The sequence below is a fragment of the Pimephales promelas genome, chromosome 19 (assembly GCF_988280905.1).
Source record: "Pimephales promelas chromosome 19, fPimPro1.hap1.1, whole genome shotgun sequence".
Lineage (NCBI taxonomy): Eukaryota > Metazoa > Chordata > Actinopteri > Cypriniformes > Leuciscidae > Pimephales > Pimephales promelas.
This window is the reverse complement of record NC_142787.1, coordinates 2,291,695-2,308,314: the sequence shown is the minus strand read 5'-3', so window position 1 is coordinate 2,308,314 and position 16,620 is coordinate 2,291,695. Positions and strand designations below refer to the sequence as shown.

The following is a 16,620-nucleotide window of genomic DNA, read 5'->3' as shown; positions in this document are numbered from 1 at the left end:
TCATTTTTAATATTATCGTTATCGGCCCGATAATACATTATTTATCGGCTTTTATATATCAGCTAAATCATGTTATTTCCTCCAGTTGAAACACTTCAGATGTGCACTGTTCAACATGATGATTTTAAATTGCTTTGAATCACTTCAAAATACAGTAAAGTTCAACTTGCACAAGTCTGTCAATCTACATAAAATTATAATGAGAACAGTATAAATGTGTGTTTAGGATGTGGCTTTTAATGGTGAGACTTTTGTTTTTGTTTTTTTGATCAGGCTCTCAAAAATTATATAAAAATTTAGATTTATCGGCCGATATATCGGTTATCGGCTTTCAAATATAAAGAATTATTGTTATCGGCCAAAATGTTTATATCTGTAAAGTATTTATTTAAAGGTTAAAAGTTATTATGTCTTTTACGTGTCTTTTATTTTATCTGAACTGCCCAATCCTTGTCATTGAAGGGTCATTAAATGAAAATTAGATTTAAAGGAATTTTTGGTTCTTAAAGGGATAGTCACTTAAAAATGAAAATGTGTCATCATATACTCACCCTCAAGTCGTTTCAAACCTGTATGATCGTCTTTCTTCTGAACACAAAGTGATGTCAGTAATCAAACTGTTAACTCGACCCATTGACTTCCATAACAGGGAAAAATGGTCCAGTTAACAGTTTGGTTACTGAGATTCTTCAAAATAATTTATATGATGACACTATTTTCATTTTGAAGTGACTATCCCTTTAATAAAGACCCACACGCAGTCTTGTGCCTCTTGTTCGTCCCAAGACGCACAAATGTTTGTATGACATGTTATAAGACCCTCCAGATGTGTCCATAAATAACATTAATTACAAGTATTGAGACTTTTACGCCTTCAGATTTTGTGTGTGTATATGCAGGGAATTAGTTGTATAAATGTGGCCGTTCAGTTGGATCACACACACGCTTACAACGTGGAAGGGAAAAATGTAATCAAGCAGTTTTGTTTAGTCAGAAAGAGTTTCTTCAGGATTCATTGCAGCGTTTTGGCTCGCCAGCGTAAAACACTGCGCGACCTCACTGGCTTTGTGCCACAACTTAGCATGAACCATTGAGGAAATCAGGACCGTTATTAATATTATTAATTAAATCCATCAATTATATGACCCATTTAAAATGACACTGGCTAGAAGCATGTATGGGTTTTACAACTTATAAGTTACACTTGACTTATAGTCGTACACAACCTTGTATGTTTGATGATTCTTGTGTTGCTCAATGATCTGCATGGTTTTGTTCATTCTCACAGGGTTCAATGGGAGGAGATGCGAGCTGTGTTGATGAAATTTTAAAGGTAAGAACCATTTTATTATTTGCCATCAATAGTAAAAGAACACTGAAATATTAAAGTTGCTATAATTTCCAACTTAGCTCGTTTTACGCATGTTTATTGCTAACAGTGCGTAGCAGCATGTTAAAAAATGCTGACTAGCAGTGTTTAATAACATGTTAGCTATGCTTAAGAATATGCAATGTTTTACGTTTATATGTTAACAGCGTTAAAACATGCAAAAAATGAATAGCTACGTGTTAATGACTAGCTACGCTAATGTGGTTTCTTAGCATTCTGATGGGATCTAGAAGTGTGTGACAATTAAGATTTTAATCTTTTAGACTAGCCAACCTCATTTCAGCTTTTCTCCCATTTTCTTCACTTTTATCCGTTCGTAAAGAAAGGAACCGCAAGAAATGACTAGCTACGTGTTCAAATATGCTGACAATAAACTAACAATCCCTTGCAATACGTTAAATGCATAAAATGCCTAGCAGTATTAACGTTAAAACATGCTGACAACAGACTAGCAGTGATTACCAACACAGAAAAAACGTTAAACATGCTAAAAATTACTAGCTATGTGTTAAAATGGTCTGACAACATACCAATGATGCCTAGCAACGTGCTAGCAACACCTCATCTAGCAAAATCATGCAAACAGTGGCTAGGATCATATGAAAACATGCTAATGTGGTTTCTTAGCAGTCTGATTGGATTTAGAATAGTCGTGTGTGTGTGAATAAAACCCTAAGGCGGTGTGTCCACCAAAGCGTTTTTAGCCAGCTGAAAACGCTAGACGCTCTGCTGAAGACGCCGTGCTTTGGGCGCTTGAGAGCGTTTTGGCAGCGCAGCGTTTTTTTCCATTGAGACGTTTCGTTGCTATGATACAGAATTTCCGCAGCAGTTTGAATGTGACAGTTGGTCGGTGTGGTATTAGTCCCGCCCCTCCTCCACTGTGATTGGATGGCTGGGTAAAAAGTGATAGTGATGAGCGCTGCGTTTTATCCAAAGTTGAACATTTTTCAACTCCCAGCGACCAGTAAAAAACGCTGGGCGCTCGGCGCTTCAGCATGAAAAAAACGCTCAACGCCTCGGTATGCTCAAGGCGTTTAAAAAAACGTGGCGCTCCCATTGAAAACAATTGAAAACATACGCCAGGCGCGTGGAAAAACGCTTTGGTGGACACATGGCCTAAAACTTCAAGATTTTAATCTTTTAGACTAGCCAACCTCAACGTTTGTCGGCTTCTCTCGTCACTTTTCTTCACTTGTAATCCGTTCGTAAAGAAAGGAACCGCAAGAAACGCTGGAAAGTACTTTGGATGTCAATATTTTTAACACACGGTAATAAGTCTTGGCAATGTTTCGGTCAGCTCTCGTGCGACGTGTAAGTGGTGCCGAGATCGCCGTCCGCTGAGGCGCATTAGAGCGAAAGTCTGAATTAGAGCCAGACCGATATTATCGGTCGATATTAGACATTTTCCAAACTATCGGTATCGGCAGTTATAATGGCGAAACACGGACGAAACACGCTTCAATCATCTCTCCTTGGCCTGTTAAATTGAAAATGTATGTTTTACAATTTGCAGTATAACATTATCTAGTGCTAAATTATGGCTCATCACAGACTAGCTAACTTGACATTGTAATTATAAGGTAGGCAATGTAGGGGCTAATTATTATTTTATTTATCAGAACTTTAATATATTTTGATGTTCCTCTGTTCTGTTGTGACAAAAGAAACAAGTTTCTTTTTAAAATGCTTTATCATATTATTTTAGTTAAAACTCATAAATAACGACAAATAACTATGTTAGGGAAATCTGTTTATGTTTTGTTGCGCGTTTCTGAGAAAATAAAAAAATATCGGCCGATATATCGGAATATCGGATTTTAAAACCAAAAAATATTTGTATCGGTATCGGCCTTCAAAATCCTTTATCGGTCGGGCTCTAGTCTGAATGCAGTCCGGCTATAAAAAGGCAGATAGAAGAAATGACGGTGGCAATGTGCAGAGGGGAAAATTCGTTTTAAAACCAGCTTGATCTCTGGTTTCTGCGATTGAACGGTGTTTTCTTCTCCAGGAAATGACTCAGGTCTGGCCTCCTCCGCTGACAGCCATTCACACGCCCTGCAAGACTGAACCTTCAAAGTTTCCTTTCTCCACCTCCAAGGTCAGACACGAGGCCACCACACACCTGTCTCAGTCCATTTCATCATGTTTGCAGGACGGTTTAAACATAGCCGTTCAATATGGGGCTGTCAAAATGGCTGAAAAGCTAAATTTCTTAAATATTAGCGAATATTCGAATTCTAAAGGCAATGCTTAAAGGGATACTCCACCGTTTCTTCATATTAAACTGTTATTCCCTTAACTAAGACGAGTTGATGCATACCTCTGTCGTCTCTGGCACGCGAGACACTTTGATAGCCCTTAAAGGAGTAGTTCACCTTTAAAAAAACGTTTGCTGATAATTTACTCATCCCCATGTCATACAAGATGTCCATGTCTTTCTTTCTTCAGTCGAAAAGAAATGAAGGTTTTTGATGAAAACATTCCAGGATTTTCTCCATATAATGGACTTCAATGGGGTCCAAACGGTTCAAGGTCCAAAAGACACTTTCAGTGCAGCTTCAAAGGGCTTTAAACGACACCAGATGATGAATAAGGGTCTTATCAAGCGAAACGATCGCTCATTTAATAAATGAATAACAAAGTGTAAGTTTTATAAGCTCAAATGGTCGCCTTGCTCTGTTCTGTGAACGAGTTTAAACAGGAGAGTCACGAACGAAAATGAAAACTTATACTTAACTTATTACTAAAAAAACGATCGTTTCGCTTGATAAGACCCTTATTCATCGTCTGGTGTCGTTTGAAGCCCTTTGAACAGTTTGCACTGAAAGTGTCTTTTGGACCTTGAACCGTTTGGTCCCCATTGAAGTCCATTATATGGAGAAAATCCTGGAATGTTTTCATCAAAAACCTTAATTTCTTTTCGAGTGCTTGGGAGCACTTTGATATCATCACTCCGGAGAGGGAGAGGCCGATGTGCTTGCAAGTGTCACCATTTTTTTAATTTTGTGTCACCATTCTTGGTCGAGTTACTCTACTCGAGTAACTGTATTTTAATAGGGAAAACGTGAAGGTGTTTGATCGCTTCTCTGCTTGGATCCTAATGAATGAACTGGGCTATTTAAGTGCTATCAAAGTGTCTCGAGGTATGCATCAACTCGTCTTAGTTAAGGAATAACAGTTTAATATGAGAAAACGGTGGGGTATCCCTTTAATAATGTGATTAGAGGAAAACACTGCTGTGTCGTCTCCTGTAAGCACAAGAGGGCGCAAGCGAGCGCATTAAGCAAACGTAACCCAAATCAATTGAAATTAAATAACATTCACTTTTTAAAGTGCATTAACTTTGTTCTTAAATAAAATATAACTTCCTTAATGTGCATGCAAGGGAAATTAGGTTACAATAGTGCATAAAACTGTGTAAGTGCATCCGTAACTTGAGGAAACCCAGCCCTGGTTCAAAGCAGAGTGCAAAGTGCATGATTGTCATTGCATTTCTTCATTCAACAGTGTTCATATTCATTTTGATCTTCTGTTTTAGCATTTAAAAACCAGTTTATGATGTATGTATACGTGTATTCAACTTGTAATTGTTAGCTTCTTTGTTGTAGGATCCCCAGCACCTGCCTTTTGGGCCACAGAGTAAGTTCTAGCAGTCATTTAATTGACTAATTAAGTGTTTCTTTAACCGTTTAAATTGATGCATTTGTTTGTGTGCTGATTTTCCCTCTCTCAGAAAAAATCTCAGGGAAGATCGCATCCACCAGTCACCCGTCGAAGCCGAGCGACAGCGACCAGTCCAAGTGAGTCTCTGATATGCCTGTTCTGTCACAAGCTCTTTCTGCTCACTAAAGATTTAGATATTTAATCCGTTGAATATTTCAACCCAGTGCAATCTAATTTAGACTGTGCATGGACGATCTGAATCCGATCAGAATTAGCTGATGCGTTTAATATGAAATGCATTTAATATAGATCTCTTTCAAACTACATCCATATGTGGTTTGAAACCCTTTTCAAATCGCATTCCTGGAAAGCATGAATTTCACATGCTTTGTGGCTTTCTTTTTTTATTACAGTAATTATAACATTTCCTTACATTTGGATGGTACCTGAAATTCGGGTCGGGTACCGATTATTACAGATCAAAAAGACTGATAACCGACATTTTGAACCGAAATATATATATATATTGTTAGTCTATTTGATCTGTAATATTCGGTATCTGCATCGGACCTGAAAATCACATACCGATCGACCCCTATCCCCAACTAAACAAGCCAAAGATTTAATGACTTTATCAACATGGAAAGGTGGATCGGCTCGCTTTGTGCAAATGTTTTTATTGAAAACAACATTGGCATTTACTTTGTTCAATTTCACACTAACATTCTCACTTAGAGCAAATAATCTTTCACACAATGTAACTCTGTCCATCAATAAAAGGGTGCAAGAAATACTGACGAGGTCCTGATATTGACGAGGGGGCGGAGAATTCGCATCAGCTGTGTGTGTGTGTGTGTGTGTGTGTGTGCTTGGCCATCATCAAGCGGTATTTCAAATTTTAAGTGCTGCGATGATGATATCTCAGTTCACAACAACAAAACACACAGATCACTTTGGTCTTGTCAAATGATGATTATGTCAATACTAGTGCTGTCAAACGATTAAAAGATTTAATCGCGATTAATCGCATTAATGTCATAGTTGACTCATGATTAATCGCATTAATGTCATAGTTAACTCACGATTAATCGCATTAATGTCATAGTTAACTCACGATTAATCGCATTAATATCGTAGTTAACTCACGATTAATCGCATTAATGTCATAGTTAACTCACGCTTAATCGCATTAATGACATAGTTAACTCACGATTAATCGCATTAATGTCATAGTTAACTCACGATTAATCGCATTAATGTCATAGTTAACTCACGATTAATCACATTAATATCATAGTTAACTCACGATTAATCGCACTAATGTCATAGTTAACTCACGATTAATCACATTAATATCATAGTTAACTCACGATTAATCGCATTAATGTCATAGCTAACTCACGATTAATCGCATTAATGTCATAGCTGACTCGCGATTAATCGCATTAATGTCATGGTTAACTCACGCTTAATCGCATTAATGACATAGTTAACTCACGATTAATCGCATTAATGTCATAGTTAACTCACGATTAATCGCATTAATGTCATAGTTAACTCACGCTTAATCGCATTAATGACATAGTTAACTCACGATTAATCGCATTAATGTCAGTTAACTCACGATTAATCACATTAATATCATAGTTAACTCACGATTAATCGCATTAATGTCATAGTTAACTCACGATTAATCACATTAGTATCATAGTTAACTCACGACTAATCGCATTAATGTCATAGTTAACTCACGATTAATCGCATTAATATCATAGTTAACTCACGATTAATCGCATTAATGTCATAGCTAACTCACGATTAATCGCATTAATGTCATAGTTAACTCACGATTAATCACATTAATATCATAGTTAACTCACGATTAATCGAATTAATGTCATAGTTAACTCGCGTAGTAACATAGTAAACTTTCCATCCCGATTCTTATTGGCATCCATTTCGTCGTCTCGTGCTCGTCATCCACTCAAACGTACCGTTAATCAACTATTTGGCCGGCTCGCAAGCCCAAACGAGTGTGTGCGGCGTGCCTGTTGTTTTGTTTCCGGTCTAGCTAGATACGCTGGCGCTTTGGTCGACGAAGCAACAATAACGCCATTGAAATGAATGGGTTTCAAAGCATAGCGCCGCGTCCTGTTGCAAAAGCATTTGAAAAAAAAAACGACAAAGTTTGCTAGGCCAAAAACACTGTTAACGGCATTAAAATGGGTTTGCGTTAACACCGTTAATAACACGTTTAACTGACAGCCCTAATATTAAAGTCCCCATAAAAAAACAAAATTGACCATACTTTGTTTGCCTAAATTGATCGTTTTGTGGTGAACAATTCATACATGCAAGTCAATCCACACAAAAAAATTTTTTTGGCTTCGTAATCTGTAATCAAATTTTGAAAATGCCCCTCCCCTCTTCATTGGAGGACCTTGCCCGATGACGTAGGCTTTACGGTTTGGGTGTCTCCTTAAAGTCCCCGTGAACCGGAAGTTGCAAACGACTTTTCTCCAGTGTTTTGTGTTCCTTATTTCGGAGAGAAACGGAATACTAAATGAGGCAAAATAGTGGGCGTGGCTTTTTTTTTCTAACTACCACCTGATTGGATCTAGAAAAATGGGTGTTTCATTTTGAAATGGAGGATGACGCAAGTTTACACACGCTGTCAATCAATGCTCGCTCGGCGCTCGCAAACGCACAGCAGCTGTCAGTTGGAGGGGCGTGGTTATGGATGTTAAGGAGACACCCAAACCGTAAAGCCTACGTCATCGGGCAAGGTCCTCCAATGAAGAGGGGAGGGGCATTTTCAAACTTTGATTAAAGATTACGAAGCCAAAAAATTTTTTTGTGTGGATTGACTTGCATGTATGAATTGATCACCACAAAACGATCAATTTAGGCAAATAAAGTAAGTATGGTCAATTTTGATTTCATAGGGACTTTAACATCCATAACCACGCCCCTCCAACTGACAGTTGCTGTGTGTGTGCGAGCGCCGAGCGAGCATTGATTGACAGCGTGTGTAAACTTGCGTCATCCTCCATTTCAGAATGAAACACCCATTTTTCTAGATCCAATCAGGTGCTAGTTGGGAAAAAAAAGCCACGCCCACTATTTTGGGAAATACGTCACAACACTGGAGAGAAGTCGTTTGCAACTTCCGGTTCCGGTTCATGTCCTACTGGGACACATCCTATATTATAGTAGTTTTAAAAGCTTTTTATCTTGAAAGCAACACTTCTCATCATGTCCGTATGAGTTTAGCTGAAGTCCTGTTGTCCTGGTCTGGTTTCAGCACACTGCAGGATGATCTGAAGCTCAGCACCAGCGAAGACAGTGATGGAGAGCAGGATCCTGCCAAAAACACCTCAGCAAGGTGACACACTCACACAGCTGATATTTATTGTGTTTGATCACATGGGAGAGGGTGACGCAATAAAACATATCCCCCATGCACGGGTACTTTAGCCTTAATGGGTTAGTTCACCCAAAAATAAAAATAAAAGTTCAATTAATTACTAAACCCTCATGTCGTTCCAAACCGTTCATCTTCAGAACACAAATGAAGATCTTTTAATGAAATCTGAGAGATTTCTGTTCCTCCGTTGACGGCTACACAACTTCAAAATATTCATAAAGAGATCTCAAAAGTAATCCATATTAATTGAGTGGTTTAGTCAATTTTCTGAAGACACACATGCGCTTTGTATGATTTAATTGAGACTTTTATTCACATAAGCAAACGCCTCATTGGTTATCGCTGAAGCTCAAACGTGATGCGTAACTTGATCTCGCACGTCAAGCATGTCATATCTTCCGTTTCCCGTATCAGATGTGTGCTTTTGAATGTTTATATGTGAATAAAGGCCTAAATTAAATCTGTTCATCATATAAAGCGATTGTCAGTCCCTCCAGAAAAACGCGATTATGCGATCGCTGAATTCAATGCAAAATCAGCCAAAGTCCGCATATTTATGCGGGGGCCGCATTTTTTCAAATACGCCGCACTTTCGCCGCATAAATTGCCGATTTCCGTGCAAAATATGCGGGGTTTGCATAATTTCATAATCCTCGCATTTTCGTTGCAAAAAAAAGTCACGTGTATCTTAGCAGAAAGTTGAAAAATGTTGCGTTTGCTTCACATAAGAGCAGCCATTTCCCCCTGTTTCCATGGGAACGTTATGAAGTGACGCAATTACGCGACGCCAGACAGACTCACGGAGGCGATTGACATCTCACAAATCGAACTCGTATAACTGTCTGTCGAACGTTCTACTGTCACGTCGTTACTTAATAAACAACATAAGATAAAAGAAGTAGCATCAAACAGAAATTACCCGCACACATGGGGCGTTCGACAGTTCAACAGGGAGCGCGCAGCTCTTAAAGGGGCCACACCTTATTTACACTCGTTACAGTCTGAAATAAAACAAGATGAGAAATTAAATATTCCCAGCACTTTCTATGATGTAGTATGCTTGTTTATCAAAGGAAGTAATAAGAAATGACTCTTATATTAACAGGATGTTGGGGGAATCACTTTTTTTCTCTTTTTCATCAAACCGCAATTTTTGCAAGTTCCCTCAATTTTTGTAAATTCCAGCAATTTCATTGCATAAAATTGCATAAATATCCCACATACTCCATCGCATTTTTAAAGAAAACTGGCCGCATAATCAATCAATTTTTGCCCGCAACAATCACAAAAAAAACTCCGTGTTTTTCTGGAAGGACTGAATACTATTATGGTAAATGTTAAATATAAATCGCACATTTTTTCACAAATTTTTGGAAATTACCACCACAAAATCAGTCATTTTGATCGCAAAAATCACAAAAAAAAATCGTGAAATCCTGGAGGGACTGGATTGTGTCTCTTCAGAAACTGCTTGATTCATATGGATTAGTTTTATAGATTTTGTGTGGACTCTCAGTGGAAGGAAAAAAAATCTCTCAGACTTCATTAAAATCTCTTCATTTGTGTTTTGAATATGAACTAAAAAACTCATACGGGTTTGGATCTACATGAGGCTGAGTAATAAATACATTTTTGGGTGAAATAACACTTAAATGGTGCAATAAAGTGTATTTTGTAACGGCACCCCTTTACGTCAAACCTGAGCTAAGTTGTAACTTACACACAGCTTGTGCAAGGTGAATTAACTCGCTTTTTTGACATCGTCTCATTGTTATGTTCATTTGCAATGTTGCATGTTTGGTAGTCGATGCATTAGGAATCATTTAGCCAACACGAAGATACTCAGTTTGCATGTGTACCTCAGTAACAACAGTAATAACAGCGGGGGTGCGGAGCAAGAGGACAGCAGCGGGCGCAGCGGGTCGGAGAGCAGCTCCAGTTCGGACAGCGAGAGCGAGAGCAGCTCTTCAGAGAGCGAGACCAACGAGCCGCCACGTACTGCAACTCCTGAGGTGAACCCCTGGCACACACACACACAACTCATGAACACACAATCACTGCAGGACTGCACACTTTATAACCTCAATAGGATTTTCCTCAACATTGTTGGTGAAGTTTGGTTTATATAGCTCGTTTTATTAGGGATGAGACCAGTGTTGGGTCTAACTAGTTACTAAGTAATTAGTTACTGTAAATTAACTACTTTTCCCTTGAAAATGTAAAGTAAGTGATTGCTCTTCATTTAATTACAGTTACTTCTGATGTAATTGAGGTAAATACTGTGTATGGATCAATCCGATCTCACAGCGATTCGTATGCATTTTATGAGGTGTCTAAATATTACGACCGCACTCGTACAAATTCGTATGAATTATTGTAAATTATGTATGAAAAAAGTGTCAAATGTCATGAGATCAGACTTAAAACAATAGTGGGTTTAACATCAAAATGTATTGTCTGATGCTAAAAAGTATGTTTTTATAATGTAACCTTCTCCACCTTGGTCGGTTTAAGGATAATTCATGCGATTTTATAGTATTTATTTGAAAGAATTTAAACAGATTCATGTCTATCCTTGTATTATTCAGCTGGATGAGATTGATATGGGATTTTGAAAGTAATTAAAAGTAATTAAATACTTTTTAGAGGGAGTAATTGAAGAGTTCAGATGCAAAAGCCTCTAAATGCCATTTGAAATTTTCTTCTTTAATGATGATTTTTATCAAACTTGTATATTTAAGTTCAGTGCTTTCACTTAAATGGCAATGATAATTACCTATTAATTGTTATTTAAGTGAAATTACTGAACTTAAATATGCAAGTTTGATAAATCATCATTAAAGAAGAAAATTTCAAATGGCATTTAGAGGCTTTTGCATCTGAACTCTTCAATTATTACAGTAATCTAATTACACTGTTGAAGAGGTAATTAGTAACTAGTAATTAATTACTTTTTTAGAGTAACTTCCCCAACACTGGATGAGACCAAGTATGTGGAGGGGGGGTGTAACGGTACCCTCATGTCACGATTCGATACGATACTATTGCGATCCTCAAAGACATATGATTAACCTTTTTTTTTATTATTATTATTATTAAAAGGTTAACAAAAATTTTGCTGTTGATTTAAATGCTAAATTTAGTTTTACATTGTTTGTGTAAATGAATAGTCTTGGACTTGGTGCTGAAACCCAAAGACAATAGAGACACCAGAGTAACAATATTCATGATTCTGAAGCTGAAAATACTGAATTATTGTAGATGAACATGCTTGAACTCTAACTAGATATATTTAAAATAATGTAGGACACTTTTACTGATAACATCAGACATCTGCCATTATCAGGACACGAATATTATTATACATTATATTCAACATTATACTGTATAGTAGTCTAATGTAGTACTGACACTAAAACTCTGAAAACTAGAATTTTATTTGAACTATTCACGATACATATTCTTGCATTTTTGTGTTGCCAAATATTGTTACACCCCTAATAAGTGCTGAGAACCTAAAACTTGCATTAGTGTTGGTCAATAATGACCAGTTATGGAATGCACTGTATGCTTTGTAATTAGTTTTTGTAATATTGCGCTTTATGCAATACAGTTTGATTCAAAGCGGCTTAATAGCGTTAAAGGGTTAGTTCACCCAAAAATCCAAACCTCTATGTGTTTATTTGTTCTGCCATACACAAAGGAAGATATTTGGAAGAATGTTTTAATCAAACAGATCTCATTCCCCATTGGTCGTCAATGGGGAATGAGATCTGTTTGATTAAAACATTCTTCCAAATATCTTTCTTTGTGTATGGCAGAACAAATAAACACATAGAGGTTTGGAACAACATGAGGGTGAGTAAATACTGACAGAATTTTCATTTTTGGGTGAACTAACCCTTTAAACAGGTAAATGATGATCATTGATGGAACATTGAATCCATAACAGGAATTGTTTTATGCTTATCCGAATATCCGCACTCAATGCAAGTTTCCCCGTTTGACCGCAGCGGGAACAGCCCACTGTTAACAAATGGCAGCTGGAAAACTGGATCAAGAAGGAGAACAAGCTGTCCCCGGCTTCTCCGGTGGAGAACAGCAGCACGACGCCAACCAAGTATAAGAAAGAGGGTCGAGAAACCAACTCGAGCAGAGTCTACAGTGGCCCGGGATCTAAAGACCCCACGCCCTCCTCGGGACGAGACCTTCGGCCCAATCAGAAGGGCTCAGAGAGCTGGCAAAGGCGAAGTCAGAAGTCTCCCGCTCAAAGTGAGGCCGTAAGTCAGGGCGGGCGACCATTTGTGGGTAAAAAACGGCCTAAAAAGACTGAGAAGCCGCCGGTGGTTGAGGAACCGAAAGGTGGGTTGAAAGTAGAGACCGAACCCTCGCCTGAGATCCCGTCACACCGCGCCCGCGCCCCCAACAAGGGCCTGCGCAAACCCAACATCAAAAAGGAGCCCAAAACCTCCTCTCCCCGACCAGTACCGGAAAAACGCAAAAAGGCGCCCAAAAAGTCCCGTGAGATCGTGGAGTCGTCCTCGTCGGACTCCGAGGGCAACGAGAGCGTCCCGTCGTCGTCGCAGACGCCCAGAGATCAGTATCCCGAGAACCCGTCCGCCCTGTTCTCGCCCATGCTCTCGCCACTGAGCGACCCCGAGAGCAGGCTGCCCCCCCGACTGCTGGTGCAGATCGACCTGAACCTGCTGTCCAGAGTGCCGGGACGCCTGCTGGAGGCGAAGGCGGAGAGGAGCTCGTCTGGGGAAGCCAAGGAGTCGCAGAAGCAGCCGGGAGAGAAGGGACCCAGCAAGGCCAAGAGAAAACACAAGGTTGGTTGGAGCCATTTATCCACAAAAACAGGCACAAGGGTCAATTTTCTGAAATTGAGATTTATACGCCGTCTGAAAGCTGAATAAATAAGCTTTCCATTGATGTATGGTTTGTTACGATAGGACAATATTTGGCCAAGATACGACTATTGAAAATCTGGGAAAGATTCGAAAAATTGAGAAAATCACCTTTTAAATTTGTCCATTTGTGTTCGCGATATTGTTGCATTTTCTCACAAAAATATTTTAGTTATGGTAGGAAATGTACTAAATATCTTCAAGGAACATGATCTTTACTTAATATCCTAGAGGTTTTTGACCCATGCAATGTATTGTTGGCTATTGCCACACATACAGTGATGTGAATAAGTTTTGGCACCCATGCTAAAGTTGCCTAAAAAGAGGAATAAAAAATCATCTTTTGGATATTGATCTTAATGCCTTAATTAGAAAAATGAGGAAAACTCCAACCTTTAAGGACACCAATTTTCTTTGTGAATGAATAATGTATCATAAATAAATAAATGTTTTTCCTTAAAATATAGGGTGCATAAGTCAGGACACCCTTATGTTAAATTCCCATAGAGTCAGGCAGATTTTTAGATAAAAGCCAGTTATTTCATGGATCCAGGATCATATGCATCCTGATAAAGCTCCCTTGGCCTTTGGGATTAAAATATCCCCACATCATCATCACACACCTTCCACCTCGCCTAGAGATTGGCATGGGGTACTTTCCATAAGATCATCTTTCAATGCAAATCAAACCAGCTATTAGGCTAACTGAAGTAAAACCATGCCAATCTCTAGGTGTGGTGGAAGGTGTGTGATGATGATGTGGGGATATTTTAATTAAAAAAATGTTACTGATCCCAACATTGAAAACATTGAATCCTGTTTCTCCCACAGAATGATGACGACGGTCTCAAACCGGACAGTAAGAAGTCTAAACAGGATGAGAAGACCTCACACAAGCCCAGCAGTAAAGAGTGAGTTAATTTTGCTCCAATCCTTCAGAGAACCTCCACATTAAACTGGAAACTGTGTAAAGTAGTGAGGAGAAATGAGAAAATCATACTAGAAACTAAAATGGGTAATGAAAAAATGCCATTAGCACATATAATCGGGGAACATCCTGCATTATTTCTGTGTGAAGGGAAGGGTTGATGTTTGTTGTTTTACAGAGAGGTGCTTGAAATACTCAAATTGGACTTTTTCCAACTTTAAGCACATTCAAGTGGACCAAAGTGCAGGACATTGACATGATTTTGGACAGATTATAAATACATGCGTAACTAAAACAAAGGACAAGCTAGAAGAATGCAGAAAACAACTCTCAGGCAGGTTTAAAGGCCAATGAGTAAAAGTGAGTTAAGTCGTGATTTTTAAAAATGTGAATGGCAAATCATCCCACATAACAGCCTTGGGGCCACGACTGAAAATGCAATTGATCTGCTTTTATCTTCACACCAAGGTTAGTCACCGTGGACTCGACATCATAGGGGGTCAGGGGACCCAGGTCCAATAATGAGGCATTGGACGAGAGTTTTTGACATTTAAGTCCTGAAAAACAGCCATATTTATGAAAAGTGCTTGAATTATTGAAAGACAATATATGTGAAATTTGATGGATAAAACAATCTTTTCACGCAAAACGAATGCTTCAGCCCGTCTGATATTGAAATAGAGCTGTGAGCGTAATAATCCTCAAGTATATGATACAGCTTTCATTTTTCATGTTAATCACATATTCACGAGAGAGAGAAAAGTCAGTTTGAACTAGAAAAAGTTTGTCGAGACAAACTTAAAGTTGGCTTGTGAAAGTTTGGAACAGAAAGTTTGAATAAGTATTTTACAGTTTAAATTAGTCTACAGTTTTAATTAGTTTGAAATTTAAAGTGTTTTACAGTTTGAATTAGTCTAAAGTTTAAATTAGTTTGAATTTTAAAGTAGTTTAAATTTCAAACTAATTAAAACTGTAGACTAATTTAAACTTTAAACTACTTTAAAATTCAAACTAATTTAAACTTTAGACTAATTTAAACAGTAAAATACTTAATTTTAAACTAATTACATTTTTAGACTAATTTAAACTGTAAAATACTTTAAAATTCAAACTAATTAAAACTTTAGACTAATTTAAACTGTAAAATACTTTAAAATTCTAACTAATTAAAACTTTAGACTAATTTAAACTGTAAAATACTTTAAATTTCAAACTAATTAAAACTGTAGACTAATTTAAACTTTAAACTACTTTAAAATTCAAACTAATTTAAACTTTAGACTAATTTAAACAGTAAAATACTTAATTTTAAACTAATTACATTTTTAGACTAATTTAAACTGTAAAATACTTTACATTTCAAACTAATTAAAACTTTAGACTAATTTAAACTGTAAAATACTTTAAATTTCAAACTAATTAAAACTTTAGACTAATTTAAACTTTAAAATTCAAACTAATTTAAACTTTAGACTAATTTAAACTGTAAAATACTTTAAATTTCAAACAAATTAACTTTAGACTAATTTAAACAGTAAAATACTATTTCAAGGTATTTTTGGTGGTTGATGGGGTGTTCTGGCTGGTTGCTAGGCGGTTGCTAAGGTATGTTGGGTAAATGGATGTCTTTGTCATAATATCCTTTCAATGATTACAGTCACTTCATGTGCTGCACTTTATTTGTACCATTTTGTTTTATTTTTATTTATTTATTCACCTTTCTTTAGAATTTGAAGCTAATAAAATATAGTTTGATTAGTAAGACCTCTTATAAGTAGTCCTGTATTTTCATTTGACAATGTCTGTTTGAGCCCTGTATTAGTGATTATGGTGCATGCAAACGCAGCTAGCGTGATACACTCCTGTACTCTGGGGGTAAAAGCGGGGTTTCGAACGACGATAACCTGCTGTGTTAAATTGAACCGCAGACCGGTGACCTCTCACATTAGTGGGATCAGATTGTCATTTCTCCTCCTGAGCTGTAGGTTAATCACGATATCCCCAAATCTTTTCCGCAGGTCGTCTAAGCGGGATAAAGAGAAGGAGTCTGCGCCCTCTCCTAACATCACGCTGCAGCCGACGGCTAAACCCGAGCACCAACGCAAGCGCACGCCGAGCCAGTCCTCCAGCTCGCTTCCCAAAGACGGCAGCAAGAGCGGCTCCAGACACCGCAATGGCGACAACAAGCCGCTGCGCAGGGAGGCCAAGGTGCGTTTCCCTCTTTACACACACACACACACACTGAACCTCAGGCTGTTCCAGAGGCCCGTCGCTTCACACACACTGTTTACTGGCTCCACCTTTA

At 37.9% G+C, this 16,620-nt stretch overlaps 1 protein-coding gene across 9 annotated transcripts in view; it reads left to right on the top strand.

The window, feature by feature from the left end:
• Positions 1-16,620, top strand: part of aff4 (ALF transcription elongation factor 4) — a 71,918-nt gene that overhangs the window by 38,900 nt on the left and 16,398 nt on the right. For 8 of the 9 annotated variants that reach the window (XM_039663545.2, XM_039663544.2, XM_039663540.2 and 5 more), the window contains 9 exons: positions 1,289-1,333; positions 3,399-3,488; positions 4,999-5,029; positions 5,124-5,190; positions 8,358-8,438; positions 10,345-10,492; positions 12,494-13,309; positions 14,219-14,298; positions 16,334-16,523. In XM_039663545.2, the coding sequence (XP_039519479.2) occupies positions 1,289-1,333; positions 3,399-3,488; positions 4,999-5,029; positions 5,124-5,190; positions 8,358-8,438; positions 10,345-10,492; positions 12,494-13,309; positions 14,219-14,298; positions 16,334-16,523 (1,548 nt within the window). The remainder of the gene's footprint in view (positions 1-1,288; positions 1,334-3,398; positions 3,489-4,998; positions 5,030-5,123; positions 5,191-8,357; positions 8,439-10,344; positions 10,493-12,493; positions 13,310-14,218; positions 14,299-16,333; positions 16,524-16,620) is intronic. The other variant, XM_039663541.2, reaches the window with a different exon arrangement.